The sequence below is a fragment of the Erythrolamprus reginae genome, chromosome 7 (assembly GCF_031021105.1).
Source record: "Erythrolamprus reginae isolate rEryReg1 chromosome 7, rEryReg1.hap1, whole genome shotgun sequence".
NCBI lineage: Eukaryota > Metazoa > Chordata > Lepidosauria > Squamata > Dipsadidae > Erythrolamprus > Erythrolamprus reginae.
In genome coordinates, this window is record NC_091956.1 from 68,487,229 (window position 1) to 68,511,876 (window position 24,648).

At 41.7% G+C, this 24,648-nt stretch overlaps 1 protein-coding gene across 3 annotated transcripts; it reads left to right on the forward strand.

Moving 5' to 3' along the window:
* Window positions 1-672: 672 nt before the first annotated feature.
* IL15 (interleukin 15) lies at window positions 673-24,648 on the forward strand. Of its 3 annotated transcripts, XM_070756646.1 has the most exons (6): window positions 673-954; window positions 6,189-6,363; window positions 9,454-9,535; window positions 11,369-11,407; window positions 13,440-13,577; window positions 21,666-24,648. In XM_070756646.1, the coding sequence occupies exons 2-6, from the start codon at window positions 6,278-6,280 to the stop codon at window positions 21,798-21,800; spliced, it is 480 nt and encodes a 159-aa protein (XP_070612747.1). In that variant the 5' UTR covers window positions 673-954; window positions 6,189-6,277; the 3' UTR covers window positions 21,801-24,648. The 3 variants fall into 3 exon arrangements, with proteins under 3 accessions (XP_070612747.1, XP_070612744.1, XP_070612746.1); XM_070756643.1 differs by lacking the exon at window positions 6,189-6,363 and having other exon boundaries at window positions 715-954; XM_070756645.1 differs by lacking the exons at window positions 6,189-6,363; window positions 13,440-13,577 and having other exon boundaries at window positions 715-954.

Below are 24,648 nucleotides of genomic sequence, written 5' to 3' on the forward strand. Positions count from 1 at the left end.
CTTGTATGCCGCCCCTCTCCGAAGTCTCAGAGATACTACAGTCGGGTTGTGAGTTCCATGCATCAACTACTCAGTTACTCAAGTCGTATTTCATGCAGTCGAATTTAGAGCAGTTTACTTTAAGTTTGTATCTGTTGTGCTTGTGTGTTGTTGTGGTTGAAGCTGAAGTCCTCCTTGACAGGAAGGACATTGTAGCAGATTTTATGGAAATATACACTGCTCAAAAAAATAAAGGGAACACTTAACACAATATAACTTCAAGTAAATCAAACTTCCGTGAAATCAAACTGTCCACTTGGGAAGCAACACTGATTGACAATCAATTTCACAGGCTGTCGTGCACATTCAACCTTGTACAAAAAAAAAGTATTGTCAGAATATTGCATTCATTCAGATCTAGGATGTGTTGAGTGTTCCTTTTATTTTTTTGAGCAGTGTATTTCCACAGTGGGGCGGGCGGGACGGAGTCTGATGGAAGGAAGGCATGGCAAACATTTCCGACGCCGTCGTCCCAACCTTGGCAACTTGAAGATATCTGGACTTCAACTCCCAGAATTCCCCAGCCAGCAAATGCTTTAGCAAATGCTGGCTGGGGATTTCTGGGAGTTGAAGTCCAAATATCTTCAAGTTGCCAAGGTTGGGAAACACTATAAAATACCCGAAGCAACTTTTTGGGGCGGAGCGGGGGGGGGGGGGGGCGGAATTGGTGCTGTTTATTATGTGGCGGCACGTGGCGCCTCCCGATTCTCCACGCTTCGGAACCTCTCCACCAAGCCTTTCCCTCCACCCGGCGCCGGGGGACTCGCTTGCGTGCAAGCCGGCGGCCCAAACGGGGCTGGGTTCGGTCGTCTCCTCCCTGCCTTTCCTTCCCCCTTTTTTTTTAATGCCCTGTGTCGAGCGAGCGGACCCGGGTGCTGTGGACTCGCCGTTAGTCGCCGAGGTTGCTGCTGACAGGTATCGCCTTCTGTTTATTTTTATTATTTTTTCCCCCTCACGCGTGTCCCCCTTTGGCGCGGCGGCGAAGGGCGTGGCCAGTGCGGGTCAGGCGGCCTCAGGGCAGCGGCACCACAATTGCGGGGCCGTGGCTTTTCTTATTCTTGGCCCCTTTGACTGGGCGGGAAGAGGAAGCAGGAAGACGGGTGGTTTTGGTGCACATAGAAAGAAGCAAGTTCCCATGGGATACGGCCGCCTCCATTAAGGGTGGCGGGCAGTCGCTTTAAGGGATTGGTGGGTCCAAGCCTTTGCGTGACTCTGATGTTAAAAAAAAAAATCAAGGTGCCGTGTGCAACGTCGCTAATTTGCCATCCGTTGCCTCTTTTTCATTCTTTTTTCCCCTCCCCGCATTCCGCCCCTCAAGATTTCTAAAATATAATAAACAAACTGCGCTCCGAGTCTTCGGAGAAGGGCGGCATACAAGTCTAATAAATTATTATTATTTATATTATTATAAATTATAAATATAAAGGGGCGAGTACAAGTGCACTAGAGCAGTGTTTCCCAACCTTGGTAACTTGAAGATATGTGGACTTCAACTCCCAGAATTCCCCAGCCAGGGAATGCTGGCTGGGGACTTCTGGGAGTTGAAGTCCAGATATCTTCAAGTTGCCAAGGTTGGGAAACACTGCACTAGAGTGCCTTCAGTCCCCTGTCCTATTGCTCTCCTATTTCTCCTATTCCTTTCTTCTATTCTTTCATTGATACATTCTATTGTATATCTTCTTTTCTTTCATAGATATATTTTACTATGAGTATCTCCTCTATAACCTTCATCATGTATTTTACTATGTGTATATAGATATATACCCACTAAAACCCTCATTGTGTATTTGACAAAATAAATAAATAAAATAATATAATATTATATATTATATTATTATTATGTCAATACAACACAGCAAACGAGATCACTATGCTGTATTTCTGAATTATTATTATTATTATTATTATTATACGTATTGGTGGTATACGAAGATATAATAATATTTATATGCATGATACTATTAAAGAGAAACATAAGGACGGGCGGAAGGCATTCCGGTGCATTTCTGCACGTCCCTTACTGACCGCTGAGGAATCAACAGTCTAAAACAGTGTTTCCCAACCTTGGCAACTTGAAGATATTTGGACTTCAACTCCCAGAATTCCTGAGCTAGCATCGCACAGGAATTCTGGGAGTTGAAGTCCATAAGTCATAAAAGAGCCAACTTTGCCTACCCCTGGTCTAAAGATAAAGTTTTGGAGGTTAGATGATACGCAGAGGTCTTCAAACTGGGCAAGTTTAAGACTTGTGGACTTCAACTCCCAGAATTCTCCAGCCAGCTACTGGCTGGAGAATTCTGGGAGTTGAAGTCCACAAGTCTTAAACTTGCCCAGTTTGAAGACTTCTGTACTACAAAGTCTGGTAGTGAGTTCCATGCATCAACTACTCTGTTACTAATGTATTTCCTGCAGTCAAGTTTAGAGCGGTTCACTTTAAGTTTGTATCTGTTGTGCGCTTGAGTGTTGTTGTGGTTGAAGCTGAAGTAGTCGTTGACAGGAAGAATAGAATAGAATTTTATTGGCCAAGTGTGATTGGACACACAAGGAATTTGTCTTGGTGCATATGCTCTCAGCGTACATAAAATAAAATATACATTTGGCAAGAAGCATGTGGTACGACACTTAATGATTGTCATAGGGGTCAAATAGGCTATGCTTAGGTCGTGTTTAAGGCGATGTAGTTCTAAGCTTTCAAAACCTAGGATTGTAAATCTGGTAGCATAGGGTATTCTCGCAGAGTCCTGGCTTCTATTGTCGTTGCTCCTCTCTCCCTCCCTCTTATTTCTGCTGATTTTGGCATTCCCTGTTCCCATTAGTAAAGTTTCCGATCTGGTCGGTGACTTTCAAAAACAAATTGTGCTAAAAAAAGAGAAGTCCTTGCAACGATGCAGCTAGTAGTTACTGCATTGGGTTACTTTGACCAGATTTCATGGGCTTGGTTTTCCTGATTTGAACAGAGCTGGCTTTTCATGTTTTAAATAAAAGTACAACTCACAGATTTTTAATAACACTGAATGATTCACTTTGAGTGTATGTGGTGGCTGGGTGGCAGCTGTTGTATAAGAGCAAGCAGAAGATGAATTCAAAATTCAGGCTTAAAAATATTTTTTTCGTAGCCATAAAATGTGACTGGGTAAATTACAATTATAAATATATATTAAAATATAGGGATTAAGTTCTTAGATATGGAATGTTGCACTGTGAATTAATTTTGATGTCTTTCAGAGAAGGTTTGAAGCAAAGATTATGCAATGATTATTTTTAAGAAACAACTGAAGGGAAGATTAAGATTAATACATGAATTTTGAGGGTCCTTTTGGAGACTAGCAGTCAGTGGAGCCATTGCAGAAAAGGCCCTGCTAATGCTTGCCAAGTTCTAGGCTCTTAAATTCAGGGTTTCTTAGCTTTGACAATTTAAACTAAGTGGATTTGAACGCCCAGAATTTCTCAGTAGCATTATTGAAGTCAGCGATCTTATTTCCTCCCAATATTTAGGTAGTTACTTTATGCGTGAGTAGATGTTCCTTTGATCTTTAAGCTTGAAGAGGGCGCTATTAAATGTAGTTATGCTTCCCCAGTTAATAAGTAATCCAGAAGACAATACATAATGAGGTTGTTGGATCTGCTGTCACAAAAATAGCCAGAGAAGCTATTCAAGCCTGGGAAAAACAAACCCCTCCTCAATCAACGGGACAGCTGATTTACCCCCCAGCTCAGGAGTGGGTTACAAATATGTTTACTACCACTCCATGGGTGTGGCTTATTTTGTTGGCATAGCTTGAGGGTCATGTGATCGTGGGCATGGCTTTGTCATAATGTGACTGGTGGGAGTGGTTTGGCAGTCATGTGACTAGGTGGGAATGGCTTTGCAGTCATGTGACTGGGTGGGGTTTTCTGGGTGGGCGTGTGACTGGGTGGGCGTGACCAACTTGATGTCACTCATGTCAAGAGTCAGGGTTAGAGTGCCTGGCCTTTCCTCGCCTCAAAGGGCTCAATGAGATACAATTTCCCTGTCTATTTACTACTACTAAACATCCAAAATATACTACTTAATCCTATGTATATATGCCATATGTGTATACGAATACATATTACACACAGGTACAGAAAAATATACATTATCTACTATATATACTGTATGTGTATGTATGTACACGCACAGAGAGAGAACTCTTCTAAAACTATACATTCAACCTCACTTATTGCATTTGGAAAAACACACCCAGAGTTCACTTTCTGCCACATGCACTGCTCAAAAAAATAAAGGGGACACTTAAACAACACAATATAACTCCAAGTAAACCAAACTTCTGTGAAATCAAACTGTTCACTTAGGAAGCAACACTGATTGACAATCAATTTCACATGCTGTTGTGCACATTCATCTTTGTACAGAACAAAGTATTCAATGAGAATATTTCATTCATTCAGATCTAGGGTGAGTGTTCCCTTTATTTATTTATTTTTGAGCAGTATATTTAACCATAACTTCTGTACATTAGAACATTATGCATGCCTTCAGATTTTCTTCCCTAGCTTACGTATGACTGTTAGAGCCAGGAAATGTCATGGATTGAGTAAAATGTGGTGAAACTCACTTAACAATGGTCTTACTTAGAAACCAAATTTTGGCTCAATTGTGATCATAAGTCAGGGACTATCTCTGCCTTCCTCTGCATGGCAGCCTTGTCCTAGTAAACTCCTCTTTTCTGGCAATTTTCCTCTGTGTTAGAGGCACCAAAATAATCCAGACAATGTAAGATTTCCTGCTGCAGCAGCGGGGTTGGACTAGATGACCTCCGAGATATCTTCTAGCCCTAAATTGCTGTGCTGTTTCAATGTATCTTCTGAAGCTCCATCTAGTGGCAGGGTTTGTGGTGCTTCCTTCCTCTTCTTCCTTCCTGTCTCTTTCTTTCTTTCTTTCTTTCTTTCTTTCTTTCTTTCTTTCTTTCTTTCTCTCTCTCTCTCCCTTCCTTCCTCTTTCTTTTTCTTTCTTTTTCTCTCTCTCTCTCCCTTCCTTCCTCTTTCTTTTTCTTTCTTTTTCTCTTTCTTTCCCCGACCCTCTGGAACCAGCTCCCCCCAGAGATCAGAATTGCCCCCACCCTCTGTGGCTGCCATATCATGTTAGGATCCGCAACCCTCCTCGCCTTTCGTAAGCTCCTTAAAACCCACCTCTGTCGTCAGACATGGGGGAATTAAGATATTCCTTTCCCCCTGGGCCTATATAATTTATGCATGGTATGTTTGGCGATTAGCTGGGCTGCATGGTGAAGGAAACCTATAGGAAAGAGAGGGATGGGCGGGGTGAGCATTGAGTGGGTGATCAGGGCAAGAATCGAGTGGGTGGGGCAAGCATCGATCAGGCAGGTAGGGGTGGGGCTACCCAGTGGTAGTATTTACCAGTTTGGCAAACCAGTCCAAATTGCTGCTACCACTTCCCCCTGACAGAACCTGCTGAATTCGATCTCTAGTTGATTCCCTGTCTTTGTGTATCAAACAGTCTCACACATCTGTAGAAATCACTTGCACCCAGACAAATACATAGGAAGGAAAAATAGCATGGTATGGTGAATAGAGAAAAATTGGTTGCACTGGAATGATCAGAAAAATCAGAAACAGAGAAAAACACGGCAGAGATAATTCAAGATAAATGATAACTGGAATTTAACCGGGCTTGCATTCTGAACGCTCCCTTTCAAATTGGCTAGCCTTCAAAATTATTTATGCTTGAGTTTCTTCAACCCTTCCAAACTCTTGTCCACTTATTACTTTTCAGTAGATTTTTCAGTTAATTATTTGGAAGAAAAAATATCCTACTATAAAGATGAAATGAAGGGAATCCCAGCAAACGGAGCCTCAGGGAAATCCCAGTGCTTTGGCTGGCAACGGAAGTTCAGAGGCGGGGATTCCCAGGGAAATCCCAGCGCTTCGGGGCATTCCAGCGACGGCGGCTCGGGTTCGTAAGGTGAAAATAGTTCAGAAAAAGAGACAAAAAAAAATCGTAAACACCGGGTTCGTATCACGAAAAGTTCGCATGAAGAGGGGTTCGTAAGACAAGGTATCACTGTATCTGTTTTTTATCATGTAATATTTATATAATAAACGTTATATAATATGTTTAAATTTGTAATATTTTTCAACACATGCAGCATCTAGGATAAACCGATAAGGATTGTATTCCTCACCGCTTGTTAATTCTCATCCAGTATGGGGGCAAGAAATATTTCAGAAAGGAATCATGGTCTCTGATGCTGTGCTGAAATCCCTTCTTCAGTTTCCTGAAAATGTAAAAAATAAACTTCTGGTTTTTTACCTTATTTTTAGGTGAGTCAAGGAAACTGCACATATCTATATCTATATATCTATATCTATATATCTATATCTATATATCTATATCTATATCTCTATCTCTATATCTATATATCTGTATCTATATCTATATCTATATCTATATCTATACCTATATCTATATATCTATATATCTATATCTATATATCTATATCTATATCTATATCTATATCTATATCTATATCTCTATATCTCTATATCTATATCTATACAGTAATACCTCATGATACGAACTTAATTGGTGCAAGGAGGAGGTTCGTAAGACGAAAGGTTCGTAAGACGAAACATTGTTTCCCATAGGAAACAATGTAAAGTCAATTAATCCGTGCAACCAAAAAACCCCCGCCAAAAAACGGCGTTCGGCGACTGCTGGGAAGCCGAGCGGCTGTTTTAAAAGGTGACAGCCGGCCTGGGGGGCTTCCCAGCACCCCCACGAACCCGGGTTCGGGGTTCGGGGGGGTGCTGGGAAGCCCCCCAGGCCGGCTGCGACCTTTTAAAAGAGCCGCGCCGCTTCCCATCTGTCTCCTGAAGCCGAACGGCAAAGCCGAACTTCCGCGTTCGGCTTCAGGAGACTGCTGCGAAGCGGCGTGGGTGTTTTAAAAGGTCGCAGCCGGCCTGGGGGGCTTGCCAGCACCCCCCCCGAACCCCGAACCCAGAAGTTCGGCAAAAGTTCAGGGTTCGGGGGGGGTGCTGGCAAGCCCCCCAGGCCGGCTGCGACCTTTTAAAACACCCGCACCGCTTCCAGCTGTCTCCTGAAGCCGAACGCTAAAGCCGAACTTCCGCGTTCGGCTTCAGGAGACAGCTGCGAAGCGGCGCGGGTGTTTTAAAAGGTCGCAGACGGCCTGGGGGGCTTGCCAGCACCCCCCCGAACCCCAAACCCGGAAGTTCGGCAAAGGTTCGGGGTTCGGGGGATGCTGGCGAGCCCCCCAGGCCGGCTGCGACCTTTTAAAACACCTGCGCCGCTTCCCATCTGTCTCCTGAAGCCGAACGCTAAAGCCGAACTTCCGCGTTCGGCTTCAGGAGACAGCTGCGAAGCGGCGCGGGTGTTTTAAAAGGTCGCAGACGGCCTGGGGGGCTTGCCAGCACCCCCCCGAACCCCAAACCCGGAAGTTCGGCAAAAGTTCGGGGTTCGGGGGATGCTGGCGAGCCCCCCAGGCCGGCTGCGACCTTTTAAAACACCTGCGCCGCTTCCCATCTGTCTCCTGAAGCCGAACGCTAAAGCCGAACCTCCGCGTTCGGCTTCGGGAGACAGCTGCGAAGCGGCGCGGGTGTTTTAAAAGGTCGCAGCCGCCCTGGGGGGCTTCCCAGCAACCTCCCGAACCGAACCCGGGGTTCAGCAAAATTTTGCCTCTTCTTACGAACTTTTTTCGAGTTACGAACCGGCGTTCGGGAGGCTTCTGGGAAGTCCCGCCGCCCGGCTGTTACCTTTTAAAACAGCCGCGCGGCTTCCCAGCAGTCTCCGAACGCCGGTTCGTAACTCGAAAAAAGTTCGTAAGAAGAGGCAAAATTTTGCTGAACCCCGGGTTCGTATCACGAGTTGTTCGTAAGACGAGGGGTTCGTATCTTGAGGTACCACTGTATATCTATATCTATATCTATATATCTATATCTATATCTATATATCTATATCTATATCTCTATATCTATATCTCTATATCTATATCTCTATATCTATATCTATATCTATATCTATATCTATATCTATATCTATATCTCTATCTGTCTGTCTGTCTGTCTATCTATCTATCTATCTATCTATCTATCTATCTATCTATCTATCTATCTAACTAGGGTATCTATCTATCTATCTATCTATCTATCTATCTATCTATCTATCTATCTATCATCATCTATCTAACTAGGGTATCTCTCTCTCTCTCTCTCTCTCTAACTAGGGTATCTCTCTCTCTCTCTCTCTCTCTCTATCTATCTATCTATCTAACTAGGGTATCTATCTGTCTATCTGTCTGTCTATCTATCTATCTATCGATCTATCTATCTCTATCTATCTCTATCTATCTATCTATCTATCTATCTATCTATCTATCTATCTATCTATGGTATCTATCTGTCTGTCTGTCTGTCTGTCTGTCTGTCTACCTACCTATCTACCTACCTACCTACCTACCTACCTATCTAACTACGGTATCTATCTATCTCTATATATATCTATCTAACTACGGTATCTATCTATCTATCTATCTATCTATCTATCTATCTATCTATCTATCTATCTATCTATCTATCTATCTATCTTTGCTGATAAGTGAAATGGAAGGGAGCTTGTTATAGATTTATTTCACTTAATTTTCAAATTATATACTGTATATATAATGTCACATCCTTTTGCTGAATTTGAAAATTAAGGGATATATATACACACACACACACACATATACTGTGTGTATATATTCGACACAAAAATATGTAACCCTTCTCTGGTGCAGAGCTGAAGGGATTGGATACTGTAGCCTAGAGGATAATTCTCGGCCTTACAAGGCAAAGGTTGCAGGTTCAAGTCCCAGTGGGTATGGCTAGCTGATGAGGCCAAAATAAGGCCGAAATAGATCTATCCTAGTCTCCCTTAATTTTCAAATTCAGCAAAAAACATGTGACATATATATATATATGTGTGTGTGTGTGTGTGTGTGATGGTATCCATCCCTTTGCACATATCTGTAATGTATAAATTGTGCAATAAAATGCACATTTGCAATATGTTCCAACGTGTACTGTTTTCTTGATGCTGTTCTTCCCTCAAATGTATCCTGCCCTATATCATATTTTCCCCCAATACCCTCCACCCGCGCCAGTTATAAGCATCTTAGAAGCATGCTATGGGCAAAAATATCAAGGCAAACAAGCATCTCAGAAGCATGTATATTATATATACAAAATACTGGGGCTGGAATAATCCTTCTATGAACTTAACATACAATTTCACAGTGTATTAGAGATCATATGTGTTTATTTATGGTTAATGATTTAAAAATCATTTACTCCTGTTATCATATCATTGAAGTATTCTGATAGTTTTATTGTGTTAACTCTTCTGTTTCAAACAAGCTTATATCTACTATGTATACAAGCCATCGAGCGTTTGGGAGCCGTGCTAAAGGACTTGGAAAAGATTAAAGTCAAGTCTGAGGTAACTTAAAATAGAAATGAATACAATGCCCGCATAATGAAAAGTCAAATTTATTGGTACTATTTTAACTTATTTCCTGTCTATGGAGATTCTTAGGCAGCCAGATCATGGTTGACCCAAAAGTGTTTTTTTTTAATTCCGTTCTCCACCATTCAGTGAGAACTGAAGAAGCTTCTTGGATGAAAAGTGAAACATCTTCAAAGGAAGTCCAGTCCCTTTTGAAAAAATACCTTTGAGTTATTTCTTGATAATATTTGAGTATACAGTGTTCCCTCGATTTCCGCGGGTTTGAACTTCGCGAACAGCCTATGCCACGGTTTTTCAAAAAATATTAATTAAAAAATACTTCGCGGTTTTTTCCTATACCATGGTTTTTCCCACCCAATGACGTCATATGTCATCGCCAAACTAATAATTTTTGCAAATAAATAACAAAAAAAATAATTATTGTTAATAAATAATTATGTTTATAAATATCAGGATCACTAAGTGTCTTATTCAATGGTGAGTACCAGTAATAATGGTGAGTAAATGGTTGTTAAGGGAATGGGAAATGGTAATTTAGGGGTTTAAAGTGCTAAGGGAAGGCTTGTGATACTGTCCATAGCCAAAAATGGTGTACAGTGATCCCTCGATTATCGCGAGGGTTCCGTTCCAAGACCCCTCGCGATAATCGATTTTTCGCGATATAGTGGTACGGAAGTAAAAACACCATCTGCGCATGCACACCCTTTTTTTCCATGGCATGCGCAGATGGTGTTTTTACTTCCGCACATGGGAAGACCCAGGGAAGGTTCCTTCCGCCGCCCAGCAGCTGATCTGCTCGGCAGCACCGCAGCAGCGAGGAGCCGAAGATCTGGTTTCCCCGCCGCCCACGCAAAGGGGAAACCCCGATCTTCGGCTCCTCGCTGCTGCGGCGCTGCCGAGCAGATCGGCCGAAGGAACCTTCCCTGGGTCTTCCCCACCGCCCACGCAAAGGGGAAACCCCGATATTCGGCTCCTCGCTGCTGCCCACCCGCCGCTCACCCGCCGCTCGCCCGCCGCCCGCCACTCGAGAGCAAGAGGGGGAGAGATAGAGAAAGAGAGAGAAGGAAAGAAAGAGATGAGAGAGGGAGGAAGAGAGTGTGAGAGAGGAAGAAGCAAGATAGAGAAAGAGAGAGAGAAAGAAAGATGAGAAAGGAAGAGAGTGACGTCATCGGGTGGGAAAATATTTTTAATTAATATTTTTTGAAAAATCGCGATATAGCGTTTCGCAAAGATCGAGATCACGAAAATCGAGGGATCACTGTATTTACTTCCGCATCTCTACTTCGCGTAAATTCGACTTTCGCTGGTGGTCTCGGAACGCATCCCCCGCGGAAATCGAGGGAACACTGTATTTACTTCCACATCTCTACTTTGCGGAAATTCGACTTTCGCTGGTGGTCTCGGAACGCATCCCCCGCGGAAATCGAGGGAACACTGTATCTGCAATGACTGATTTTAGTTTTTGCACCTTTCTATTTTATATTCTCTTGAAGACATTTTAAAGTTTAAAGCATTTGTAATTCTGAAAAGATATACGAAAGAATACTTTTTCCACAATCACGTTTAAACTTTGATTCTACAAATATTGCAAAGCAGATTTGTTGAAATACAAACCCTTTACCTTACACTATGTACATTGTTTGGAAAAATTAGATTTTGCTGTTAATTTCAAAAGTTCCCAAATCATCCTCTCCAAATGCTTAATGTTCTTAAGATGCAAGGCAATTATTAAATGATTTTAATCTTATGCTTTGAGGACAAATATGCTTTAAAACTGCTGATTACATAACAATTTTCTTTTTTTAGATCGATGCCTATTTATATACTGCAGATTTAAATTACCCCGTGAGTATTTTATTTTTATTTATTTATTTATTTATTCAATTTTTATGCCGCCCTTCTCCTTAGAGTCAGGGCGGCTTACAACATGTTAGCAATAGCACTTTTTAACAGAGCTAGGCTATTGCCCCCACAATCCGGGTCCTCATTTTACCCACCTCGGAAGGATGGAAGGCTGAGTCAACCTTGAGCCGGTGATGAGATTTGAACCACTGACCTACAGATCTTCAGTCAGCTTCAGTGGTCTGCAGTACAGCACACTACCAGATGTGCCACCCCGATCTATCAGAAGTTTGAATAGTTCTTAAAATATATTCTAGACAATTTAAGATCTGCAATTCACCAACCTTTTAGTATTTTATCTTAGGATGGATCTATGTTTATCCCAGGCATGTTTAAATTCAGTTACTGTGGATTTACCAACCACGTCTGCTGGAAGTTTGTTCCAAGGATCTACTACTCTTTCAGTAAAATAATATTTTCTCACGTTGCTTTTGATCTTTCCCCCAACTAGCTTCAGATTGTGTCCCCTTGTTCTTGTGTTCTCTTTCCCATTAAAAACACTTCCCTCCTGGACCTTATTTAACCCTTTAACATATTTAAATGTTTCAATCATGTCCACCCTTTTCCTTCTGTCCTCCAGACTATACAGATTGAGTTCATTAAGTCCTTCCTGATACGTTTTATGCTTAAGACCTTCCACCATTCTTGTAGCCCGTCTTTGGACCCGTTCAATTTTGTCAATATCTTTTTGTAGGTGAGGTCTCCAGAACTGAACACAGTATTCCAAATGTGGTCTCACCAGCGCTCTATATAAGGGGATCACAATCTCCCTCTTCCTGCTTGTTATACCTCTAGCTATGCAGCCAAGCATCCTACTTGCTTTCCCTACTGCCTGACTGCACTGTTCACCCATTTTGAGACTGTCAGAAATCACTACCCCAAAATCCTTTTCTTCTGAAGTTTTTGCTAACACAGAACTGCCAATACCATACTCAGATTGAGGATTCCTTTTCCCCAAGTGCATTATTTTACATTTGGAAACATTAAACTGCAGTTTCCATTGCTTTGACCATTTATCTAGTAAAGCTAAATCATTTACCATATTACAGACGCCTCCAGGAATATCAACCCTATTGCACACTTTAGAGTCATCGGCAAATAGGCAAACCTTCCCTACCAAACCTTTTCCTATGTCACTCACAAACATATTAAAAAGAATAGGACCCACACATGCAGATTGGAGCTGAGTTAGGGCAACAGCTCGAGTGCCACCAGATATGGCCCCGCGTGCCACCTGTGACACCCCTGCCATAGATTCGCCATCACTGTTCTAGGAGATATTCTTTGAAAATATTTTAAAACTTGTGAGAATCAGATTATTAATTGGAAGTGTCTTTCAAGAGACTGCTGCTTATTTGTCGAAACCACTATTTATTGATTTGTTTATGGTCCTAGTTTTTCTCTGTACATCTGTCAGCCTGTTTAGATTATTTTCATAAGCAATTTTGTCTGTCCTAGTTATAAGAGAAATAGATGTGGTTGGAGAGGGGGCGGCATACAAATCTAATAAATTATTAATAATAATAAATTATAAAAAATTCAGCAACCACATCCAAACTTTAGAACTACCACTTAGGGGAATTTACGAGCTACGGCAGCAGATTTATCAGATTGTAATTAATTAAAATTAATTAATTAAACGGCAGCCAGTATATTTTATTTCAATCATATATAACTGTAGAATATAATGTCCAGACTGAATTGGTTTCATTAATAAATGTTTATAGTTAAAGTCCATTCCGTGTAATTGTACACTGTAACTTAAGAACATTTAAAAGATAAGTGAAAAACTGAACTTTGATCTTTTCAGACTTTGTGCACCATTATAATCAATACATAGCATCACACGCAACGTCTCCACTTCTGTAAGCAAGAAGGGAGCATAATAAAAATGATTGAAAGATGTAATGTCTGAATGAGGCCAGAAACATTTATTTATACACATGTGTTGATTTTTATTTCGTTTTTTTCATAGAGTCATTGTAATCTATCAGTGATCAAATGCTTTCAACTTGAGATGCAAGTAGTGTCATATGAATCTAAATTTGTGGATCCAAAATTTCATTATAGTGTGGAGCGTATAATCAGAACTGTTAGAAGTTTTTTATCCACGGTAAGTCCAACCTGGGTTAAAGTACGCATTGCACTGAAATGGTGTACAAGGAGTTTGTAAAATCTTCTATTCATTTAAAAAATTGCTCAATATGTTAGTAAAAGATACAGTAGTCCCTCACCTATCGCTGGTGTTACGTTCCAGACCTGGCCGCGATAGGTGAAATCCGCAATGGGGAATTTATCGACTGATAGTACTTATTTAAGTATTTATATTGTGATTGTTTGGTAAGTTTTCATTGTTTTAAGTGTTTATAAACCCTTCCCACACAGTATTTATTTTAGATACAGTATTTAAATACAGTATTTACAATTTTAGATTATTTTTTTTTTTGAAAAACCTGCCGATCGAGTTCGGCGGGCTGTTTAAATCTGTCGATCGACTTCCTCAGAAACCCGCGATGAAGTGAAGCCGCAGTAGGTGAAGCGCGGTATAGCGAGGGACTACTGTACTTCTTTCCCCCCACAAACACACATACATGGAATGCTAAAAGTGCCCTTGAATGAAAACATACATAGCAAGTTGGATGGACCTTTAATGGCAACAGGAGTAGAAGCATATAAAGACCAATAGTCCAGTAAACCATTTTTTAAACATTCATTGAGTATATCACAAAGATACTGGCCCAGTAGGTATAAGAAAAAAATGTCACCCAGGTTCCCATGCTGGCCCTTCCCCATCATGCATAGAGAAAGACAGAGCAGCCGGCGGAGGAGGGGGGGAGGCAAAGGGTAGGGCAGTGATGGCGAACTTATGGCACGGGTGCCACAGGTGGCACATGGAGCCATATCTGCAGGCACGCCAGCCATTGCCCTAGCTCAGCTCCAACGTGCATCTGTGTGCCAGCCAGCTGGTTTTTGGCTCGCACAGGGGCTCTAGGAGGGCGTTTTGTCTTCCAGAAAACCTCCTGGGGGATGGGGGAGGCTGTTTTTACCCTTCCCTGGCTCCAGAGAAAACTTTGGAGCCTGGGGAGGGAAAACACCTTCTGCTGCACGAATCCCACCGACCAATTAGGTCCCACAGAGTGGGCCTTCTCCGGGTCCCTTCAACTAAACAATGTTGTTTGGCGGGACCCAGGGGAAGAGCCTTCTCTGTGGCGGCCCCGGCCCTTTGGAACCAACTCCCCCCAGAGATTAGAATTGCCCCCACCCTCCTCGCCTTTCGTAAGCTTCTTAAAACCTACCTCTGCCGTCAGGCATGGGGGAACTGAGATATTCTTTCCCCCTAGGCCTTTACAATTCTATGCATGGTATGTCTGTATCTTTGTTTGGTTTTTATAATAAGGTTTTTTTTTAGTTATTTTAATATTGGATTGGATTGTTACATGTTGTTTTTATCATTGTTGTTAGCCGCCTCGAGTTTACAGAGAGGGGCGGCATACTAATCCAATAAATAAAATAAATAAATAAAAAAACCATGAGCCTACCGGACCTACCAGAAGTTGGGAAACAGGCTGTTTCCGGCCTTCAGAGGGCCTCTGGGGGGGATGGGGGAAGCTGTTTTCATCCTCCCCAGGCATTGAATTATGGGTTAGGTCAGTGATTTTCAACTGCGGCACATTTTTTAAATTTACAAAATCCTGGGGCACACCACCAACCAAAATGACACAAAATGACACTCTAATACAGTACATATTACACATATAGTGTCATCTGGGTTTAGGGGGTCTGTTTTAATGGTGCATATAGAGATTTGAGATCTTTAAGAAGATTATTATTATTATTATTATTATTATTATTATTATTATTATTATTATTATTTATTGGATTTGTATGCCGCCCCTCTCCATAGACTCGGGGCGGCTAACAACAATGATAAAAAACAGCATGTAACAATCCAATTAATAAAACAACTAAAAACCCTTATTATAAAACCAAACATACACACAAACATACCATGCATAACTTGTAATGGCCTAGGGGGAAGGAATATCTTAATTCCCCCTTGCCTGGCGATAAAGGTGGGTCTTGAGTAATTTGCGAAAGACAAGGAGGGTGGGGGCCGTTCTAATCTCTGGGGGGAGTTGACCCTTTAGGAGGCCATATACAATATAGATAACATTGTGATGCATTGTATACCACCCTCTGTGGGGACCTGTTATAAAAATAAAAATGTCAAATATCCATATAGAATTCTATTCTATTCTATTCTATTCTATTCTATTCCACCATTCCATTCTATCCAGCCCTTCAATCCATCCTACAAAAGCAGCATTGCCCTCTGCTCCTTTCGCCTTTTGTCCAGCGGCCAGCCTGGCACTCTTCTTTTTCCTCCCCATGGCACCCCAGGCAAACTAGTGCTGGTCTTCCTCCTCTACCTCCGGCACACACCGAGTCTGGCTAAGAGGGTGGCGGGTCTCCAAGGAGGAAGTAGCCTCTCCTTCCATCTACGCTCCCCTCTGTTGTCCCCCCGCCCCAGCTCCACAGCCGCCCAATACGACACGCCTGGGACTCACGCAGGGATGAAAGAATCGCAAGTAGGAGCAGCACGGGGAAGTGGGTTGTGGGTGCCAAGCCCTGCCATGAGCCGCCGCCGCCCGAAGCCACCGCTAAAGCCGCTGCTGCTGCCAACGGCGCTGCTGTCAACAGCGCTGCCATTTTCCTGCTTCCATCTCCTTTTCCTCCCATTGTTCCACCCCTGCCCATGGTTGGAGAGGGGTGGGAAAGCTGAGGGGGACCGCCACACGCCTATTGAGCTGCACCCCTGTCAATCACGCACACCTCCTGAATCCCATGTCTCCCTTTTCCCGCGGCTCGGCCTTTCGTTTCCCCTTTCTGAAAAGCGGTTGGACATGCCAGCTGCCACTACCGCTTGAGGGGAGTTGTTAAGAAAGCACGGCCTTGGGCGGGTTTTGTAGCATTCCCTAATTTCCCCACGGCACACCTGGTACACTGGGTTAGGGCACTCGCGCATTTGCGATAGCATTTACACACTCTTTTTCGGCACCCAAGGAAAAAAAAGTTCACCATCACTGGGGTAGGGGATTCCCCCATGGCACAGCAGGCTCCGTTCAACCTGCTGGTACCCACTTTGCCTTAGGCCTCTCATGCAGTGCCCCCTTCACCAAATGCGTCCTGATGTCCCGCTTCAGGATTCCGGTTCCAACCAAGGGAGCAAAGGCGCAGTGTTTATGAGATGGTAGCAGAAGGAGTGGAGCCTCTGGCGCCAAGTCTCTCTTCTTCCCCCATGAAAATTATCCCCCACCCCACCCACTCCAGTTAAATGCCCACAGGGCGATAAGGTTTGTTTTAAATGAATAAAAAGATTTGTGCTGCCCTGTTATCTAAATCCAAGTGGAAGTAAGGGTACTGCTGATCCTGATGCTGATAGGCAAAGGCAGAATGACTTTTGTCCTTGTTTTCTTCCCCCCAAATTAAGGGGTGTCTCATACTCCGCTGCATCTTATACTCCGAAAAATATTGTATGTTGTAGGCACACCTAGCACAACTTAAATTTTTCAGAAGGCATTTCTGAATGCCACACATCTGAGATAAAGTTATGATCTTTGCCATTTCCAAGGAAGCTGAGAATGTTCCCTTTACATTGGCCTTTTTCTTGCAAATAACAAAGTTCACAGAGAGTCTTTACTTTGATTCATAAGAGCAGGATGTTACGGCATCCTGCTTATATCTCAGGTTGGAGATGGAAAGATAAAGATTTCTATTGTTCTTGGAAGGAAAACAGAGTTAGGAAAGTTTTACTGTAACAACCTGGTGTTATTACAGTAAAACCGTTACAGTAAACCAGAGAAAATTGGCATGGTTCAAAAACTGAAAAATGTAATTTATACAAGAAGTTGCATATCTTAGTTTGATTCAAAGCTTTGGGTGCATTGCATGGAATGAGTCCAGTTTGAATGAATACATTCCGCTTCAAACAAAGTACAGTGATACCTTGTCTTACAAACTTAATTGGTTCCGGGACAAGGTTCTTAAGGTGAAAAGTTTGTAAGACGAAACAATGCTTCCCATAGGAATCAATGGAAAAGCGATTAATGCGTGCAAGCCCAAAATTCACCCCTTTTGCCAGCCGAAGCGCTCGTTTTTGCGCTGCTGGGATTCCCCTGAGGCTCCCCTCCATGGGAAACCCCACCTCCGGACTTCTGTGTTTTTGCAATGCTGCGATTTCACTGAGGCTCCCCTCGCTGGGAAACCCCACCTCTGGACTTCTGTTGCCAGTGAAGTGCCCGTTTTTGCGCTGCTGGGATTCCCCTGCTGGGACTCCCTTGCAGCATCACAAAAACACGGAAGTCCGGAGGTGGGGTTTCCCATGGAGGGGAGCCTCAGGGGAATCCCAGCAGCGCAAAAATGGGTGCTTCGCTGGCAACGGAAGTCCAGAGGTGGGGCATCCCAGCGGCGGCGGTGGGTTTGTAAGGTGAAAATAGTTTGTAAGAAGAGGCAAAAAAATCTTAAACCCCGGGTTTGTATCTTGAAAAGTTTATATGACGAGGCATTTGTAAGATGAGGTATCACTGTACATGAAATACTAGTGTATTATCTATATTTAATAGCTGAAGCCAAAAGACTCTAGTCAGTTAATTCTGAGGTTTCTGCAAAGATAGATTGCGTGCCATTTTTCCTTCTCATTCTTGATCCCCAGATTCAGCCCTTGCTTTTTAAAAAAAACAAACAAACCATTGTTCTCTATAACACCAAGGGGAGGTTTGAGATAATCCACCTGCCTTTTGCTATGAGCTGAAGATCTCACTTGATAAAAGACATTGATTAAATCTGTCTGCCCTCTGTCTGGAAGCTGATAGTTGGAGCACTGTGAAAGAGTGGCTTCACAACTCAATTGTGCACATCACATTTTCTGCTTCCTCTTCTCTCTCTGTGATGCAACAGAGCAGACTCTCCATGGAGAAGGAGAACAGATATTTTTCACAAGGAACAGAGTGGGGGCAGCAATTTTTTCCTTTTGCAAAGGTGATATATATTTGGATTGAATAGCACTGAAGTGAATTGTGAGTTAAAATATCTTGCTCCCATAATCCTTTCCTTCTAACATTTCTGTACTACTTAACACATTAACTAAAAGGACTTCAGACTATATTTGGTTCATGGACAAAATACAACTCTGTTTTAAGAGGGTCTCGGGATTGATTTAAATTGATAATAGGAGTACAGTGATCCCTCAGTTTTCACGGGGGTTGCGTTCCCAGACTGCCCGTGAAAGTCGAATTTCCACGAAGTAGAGATGCAGAAGTAAAACCACCATTTTTGGCTATGGACAGCCAAAAACTACCCCCGCGCACCCTTTTCCAAGGCTGCACAAGGAGCCGGGCTTGAAGTTGGGGGCGGGGAGCTTTGAGAATGCCCGCCCTGCCCCTCTCACAATCCCTTAGCTGAGAGCGCTTTCATCCCAGCTGTCAGCGAGGGGGCTGCAGGAGAGGCGGGGCAGGCGTTCTCACAGAGAGAGAGCAACAGACAGAGCGAGATAGAAAGGAGAGAGGGAGAGAGAGGGAGAAAGAGAGAAAGAGAGAGAGCAAGAGGCGGGGAGAGTGGAAGGTAGAGAGAGAGAGAGAAATGATAGGAAAAGGGGGAGAAAAAAAGAGAAATGAGAAAATGATCGAAGCAGAGAATGACAGGAAAGAGAGAGAAAGAGAGAGAGAAGTGACTCTTGGTGATGATGTATGACATCATTGGGTGGGAAAAACCGTGGTATAGAAAAAAAAACCCGTGGAGTATTTTTTAATTAATATTTTTTGAAAAACCGTGGTATAGACGTTTCGTGAAGTTTGAACCCGCGAAAATCGAGGGATCACTGTAAATTGCAAAAGAATGGCTAAAGGAGTTTAAGAACCTCTAAGAAACTAGGCAAGCATAAACATTTAGCTTTAAATTCTTTGTAGGTTGCAAATCGCTATAAGATGAAAATAGATATATATATATAAGATATTTTTGCTGATAATGAAAATGAATATTTTTTCAACAAACACGCGCGCACGCACGCGCGCGCACACACATATGTATATAAATGTGTGGATGTAGATCTTGGTGTATTCGGGTCTTTTCCCGTGTAAGATTGTGCATAACTATGGTGTAAGATCCCATGCAAGATCTTGGACGCATCGCAGAACACAAAAACACAGTCAGAAAAAAAGCAAAAACTTCCTCCCTTTTCCAACACCTCAAAACAACATAATCTTATATGGGAAAAGACCCAAATACACCAAGACCTACATATCTATACCCATGAAATCTACAAAAACTACAAAAATCTATGATTTTACATATATGTAGGTCCATATAAATGTGTGTGTATGTGTGTGTGTGTGATGTTCCTTCAATATACCAGGATGATTTACCCTCAAAATATTACACGGAGTAAAACCCGAACTCAGAACAATCTACATACAGAAACCCCTGAAAATCTATGAAAACACACACACACACACACACATATACACGTCTTGGTGTATTCGGGTATTTTCCCATGTAAGATTGAATCTACAAATATATATACACACATACATATACATATACATGTACATATACATATACATGTAATATATTTTTGCTGATAAGTGAAAAGGAAGGGAGACTAGTATAGATCTATTTCAAGCTTATTATGTTCTCGTTAGTTAGCCATACTCTTACAGGGATTTGAACCTGCAAACTTCTGCCTTGCAAGACTGTGGTTTTAACCTCTAGACCTTAGCTTGTACCAGGAAAGAGCCATATGTTTGTTTTCTGTGATTCGATAGAAAACAAGTTTTATATATATTGGATACTGTAGCCTAGAGGATAATTCTCTGCCTTACAAGGCAAAGGTTGCAGGTTCAAGTCCCAGTGGGTATGGCTAGCTGATGAGGCCAAAATAAGGCCGAAATAGATCTATCCTAGTCTCCCTTAATTTTCCAAATTCAGCAAAAAACATGTGAAACATACAGATAGAATTGTCGGCTGTCAATAAAATTAACTGCCTTGGAAATGGCCCTGGGTTGGGCCGAGAGGCAAATAAGGAGCTGTGATGTTCCTTCAATACACCAGGGTGATTCGACACAAAAATATGTAACCCTTCCCTGGTGCAGAGATGAAGGGATTGGATACTGTAGCCTAGAGGATAATTCTCTACCTTACAAGGCAAAGGTTGCAGGTTCAAGTCCCAGTGGGTATGGCTAGCTGATGAGGCCAAAATAAGGGAAATAGATCTATCCTAGTCTCCCTTAATGTTCAAATTCAGCAAAAAACATGTGACATATATATATATATATATGTGTGTGTGTGTGTGTGTGTGTGTGTGTGTGTGTATATATATATATATATATATTTGTATGTATGTGTGTGTGCGTGTGTATGTGCATGTGTGTGTGTATACACACACACACACATACAAACAATCACATATATAAATATAAATATAAATATTTATATTTAATATAAATGTAAATACACACACACACATATATACATATACAGTATATGTTGACAGCTGTGAAATGTATTGTCTATTTGTTGCAATACTGTGAAAGAGAAAGAAAAACCTCATCACTGAACTCTGCTAATATGGAATTTCAAGATTTTGATACAGGTAGTCCTCCACTTACAGTAGCTCATTTAGTAACCATTCTAGATTACAATGGCACTGAAAAAAGTGCCTTCCAGCCATTTTTCACAGTTGCAGCCTTTGCAGCATCCCCATGGCCTTGTGATCAAAATTCAGATGCTTGACACTTGGTTATTAATTATGACCATTGCTGAATCCCAAGGCCATGTGATCACATTTTCTAAATTTCTGACAAGCAGAGTCAATGGGAAGCCAGATTCACTTAACAACCAGGTTATTAACTTATCAACTGCAGTGATTCACTTAACAACTGAGGCAAGGAAGGTCATGAAGTGGGGAAAAATTCACTTAACAAATATCTTGTTTAACATCAGAAATGTTAGGCTCAATTCTGGTCATAAGTTGAGGACTACATGTATTTCTCTGGAGCCATCTACTCACAGAGATGGTTTTGGATCTCATGCTGCAGATTTAAAGAAAAATTCACTCTAGCTGTAATAGATGTCACATACATACAGGTATATGTCTTTGCTTCCGCACGTTGCTTACTGTACTTTCCCCAATCTTTCATTTTTGAAGAATACAGATTCACAGACCTGCCAACGATGTGAAACATATACAGAAAAAAAATATTCAGACTTTATATCAGGCTTCAAGGAAGTTATACAGCGGATCAACTACGAAGAGAATAAAAAAATGAAAATTGTGCACTGAGATAGTCCATTAAAGCTGGAAGAAATAATTCATTTCGTCCATGGAAAGATGGTCACCTAATCCCATATCTCTCTCCCTTCCTTCCTTCCTTCCTTCCTTCCTTCCTTCCCTCCCTCCCTCCCTCCCTCCCTCCTTTCTTTCTTTCTTTCTTTCTGTCTTTCCTTCTGGGAGTTTGAAGTAGAGGTACTTCCCATTTAGTGACTGCCTTGTTTAGCGACCATTTGTGGTTACAGTTATGAAAAACCAACGTTGCAATCAATCCTTGCATTTAAGAGTTTCGTGGGTCTTTACAGCAAAGGGAATTTAAGTAAGAACATATGCACAGTTGAATTTTCAGTTAGCAATTACTTTGCTTAATGACAATTGTTGATCCCAGTTGGGACAACTAAACAAGTACTATCTGCAACTAAATTAGCTGAACCGCACCTATGCACCAATTATAAAAGGAGTTTGCTTTCTGCTTCAAGAGAGGAGATCACACTTATATAGCGGAATGCTGGAAAAGAGAAAGATAATCGAAAGAGGAAGAAATCGCAGAACAGCAGGACAAAGTTGGTTTTGGACAGTGACTGTAAATGTGAAAAAAACCCGACGCAAACTCAGAAACACACGCAATTGAAAGGTGAATGGACTTCATGAAATCCAGACATGCCGAATAGCATAACAGCCAAAGACCTGGTAGTTTACAAAGATGTAGCAATTCAAACCACCTTATAAAAGAAAAGGGCAAGAAATGGAAAAGGAGTTTACAGAAATTGTGAGAAGATAAATAATTATAGTGGTAAGATTTAGAATTAAGTAGGCATCATTGTTTGTTTAAAACTTTCCCCAGTTTTTTAGTTACCCCCCTCCCCAGTACATATCTGTCACATGGTTAAGAGGCTCTGGATAGAAATGTAGAGATGGAATTTGTTCTAACCAGCTCCCCAAACACGACAAACCCTCTGAAGTTAATGATTAGGATTATTAGAAGCGGCAGCAGCCGCAGTAAATAAGTTCCTTTCTCACCACAGGCTAACAAATCTGTCCAGAGGGGAGATGAATAGTTGTCTGCCACATCTATTCATCTCCACCCCCTGCCTTTTATCCCCAGAGCTAGTATGGGGCTTCTCTAGCAGTAGGGGCTCTTCCATCCCAAGGATTGGACCACCAATTTCCACTTCTCTGCCTTCTTCTGCACATCCATGCATCAGGCACTGGACCCAGCTGTTCCTCCTCTTCCTCATCAGCTACCTCTATACCTGTGGGCTGTTGGCTGTCCAGTGATTCACTTAACAAAGTTTATTTAAAAAAATGTTTTTTAAAGGGAAACGAAAGTTTGGTAATGACATATGACGTCATCGGGCGGGAAAAACCGTGGTATAGGGAAAAAAACCGCAAAGTATTTTTTAATTAATATTTTTGAAAAACCGTGGTATAGACGTTTCGCGAAGTTCAAACCCGTGAAAATCGAGGGAACACTGTACCCTTGAATAGTATCCAGAAACTACAAATGTCAACGGTCTGACTAGTAAACTCAAGAAAATCCCAAAAGCAAAACTTTATTGGATACAACGATTCGACACTGAAGAATCAAAACCAACTCTGATTTTTCCTGTACAATGACTGTATAGTTAAACAATGGCTCCTTCTCCCAACCCCAGTTTGGTCACATTGTCCAATTATGAATTGTTCTTTCATTTTGAGAACAGTTCACTTCTCTGTTGGATAACTGCATCAATGTCCTCGGTGGGATCTTGGCTCTCACGGTCTTCCTCAAAAGCATCTGCATTCTTTTATCCTCCCCAGTTCTTTGGTAAGTTGAAAGCAGTAATACTTAAATGGTTCAAAAGCTGTTCAACCTTGATAACAACTGGAATAGAATGAAATGGTGCAGAGAGTTCTGGAAGCACCTCTGATGGTACATGTGACACCACTCTTAACGTCAGCTTCAATTCAAGGTATTAGTTATCACTTTTAAAGCCCTTTATGGCATGGGTCCAGAGCATATGAAGAACATCTCACTTCAAAGGGGCTAGTCCAGTCTGCTCATTCCAGCGGGAAAGGCTTATTGTGCATCCTGTTAGCCCAAGAATTGTAACTGCCCTGGTCCAAGAAAAGAGCTCTGTAAAAACAAGTATCTGGGGACATAAAGCAATGACAAAGTTGCAATTCTGGAGAGTAAAGAGAGAGAGGTTGCAGAAAAAGAATTAGAAAGAAACTGGACAATAGAACTCGACTAGTATTGGCATTGAGAGAGGAAAATAATTGACATTTATAGCACTCCCAGGGGATTCTGATGAAAATATATTTTTTAAAGTTGTTAACTTATTAGAAAATGTTTTGGATTTGGATGAGGAGGTATAATTTGTATAAATTGGTGATTTAAAGAATAAAAACAAGATTTGTGATATTAAGAAATATGAGGGATATTTGGGGGCACTTTGTCAAAAGGGAGATACGGAATTAAGATTTGCCTAAGCATTACATACAGCACTGAAGATTATGAGGGATATTTGGGGGCACTTTGTCAAAAGGGAGATACGGAATTAAGATTTGCCTAAGCATTACATACAGCACTGAAGATTGATAATACAGATGTGATTATTGTCAAAGATATTCCTGTGTATAAGAAATAAGTATTCTTTTTTTTACCTGAGAGCAAAAAAAAGAGATCCATTTCCAATGGAACAAATTGGCAGTGTAATTTTTGCTTTTAAACAATGTATTAAAGATGTGCTCATTTATAAACTTTATCTGAATCTTGATCACATAACGATAGTCTGATTAACGCAATTCTTTATGAATAAAGTGTAATTTGCTGTTTAAAAACGTATCAGTATTAAAGTTTATTTGGGTTTTCTTTGGA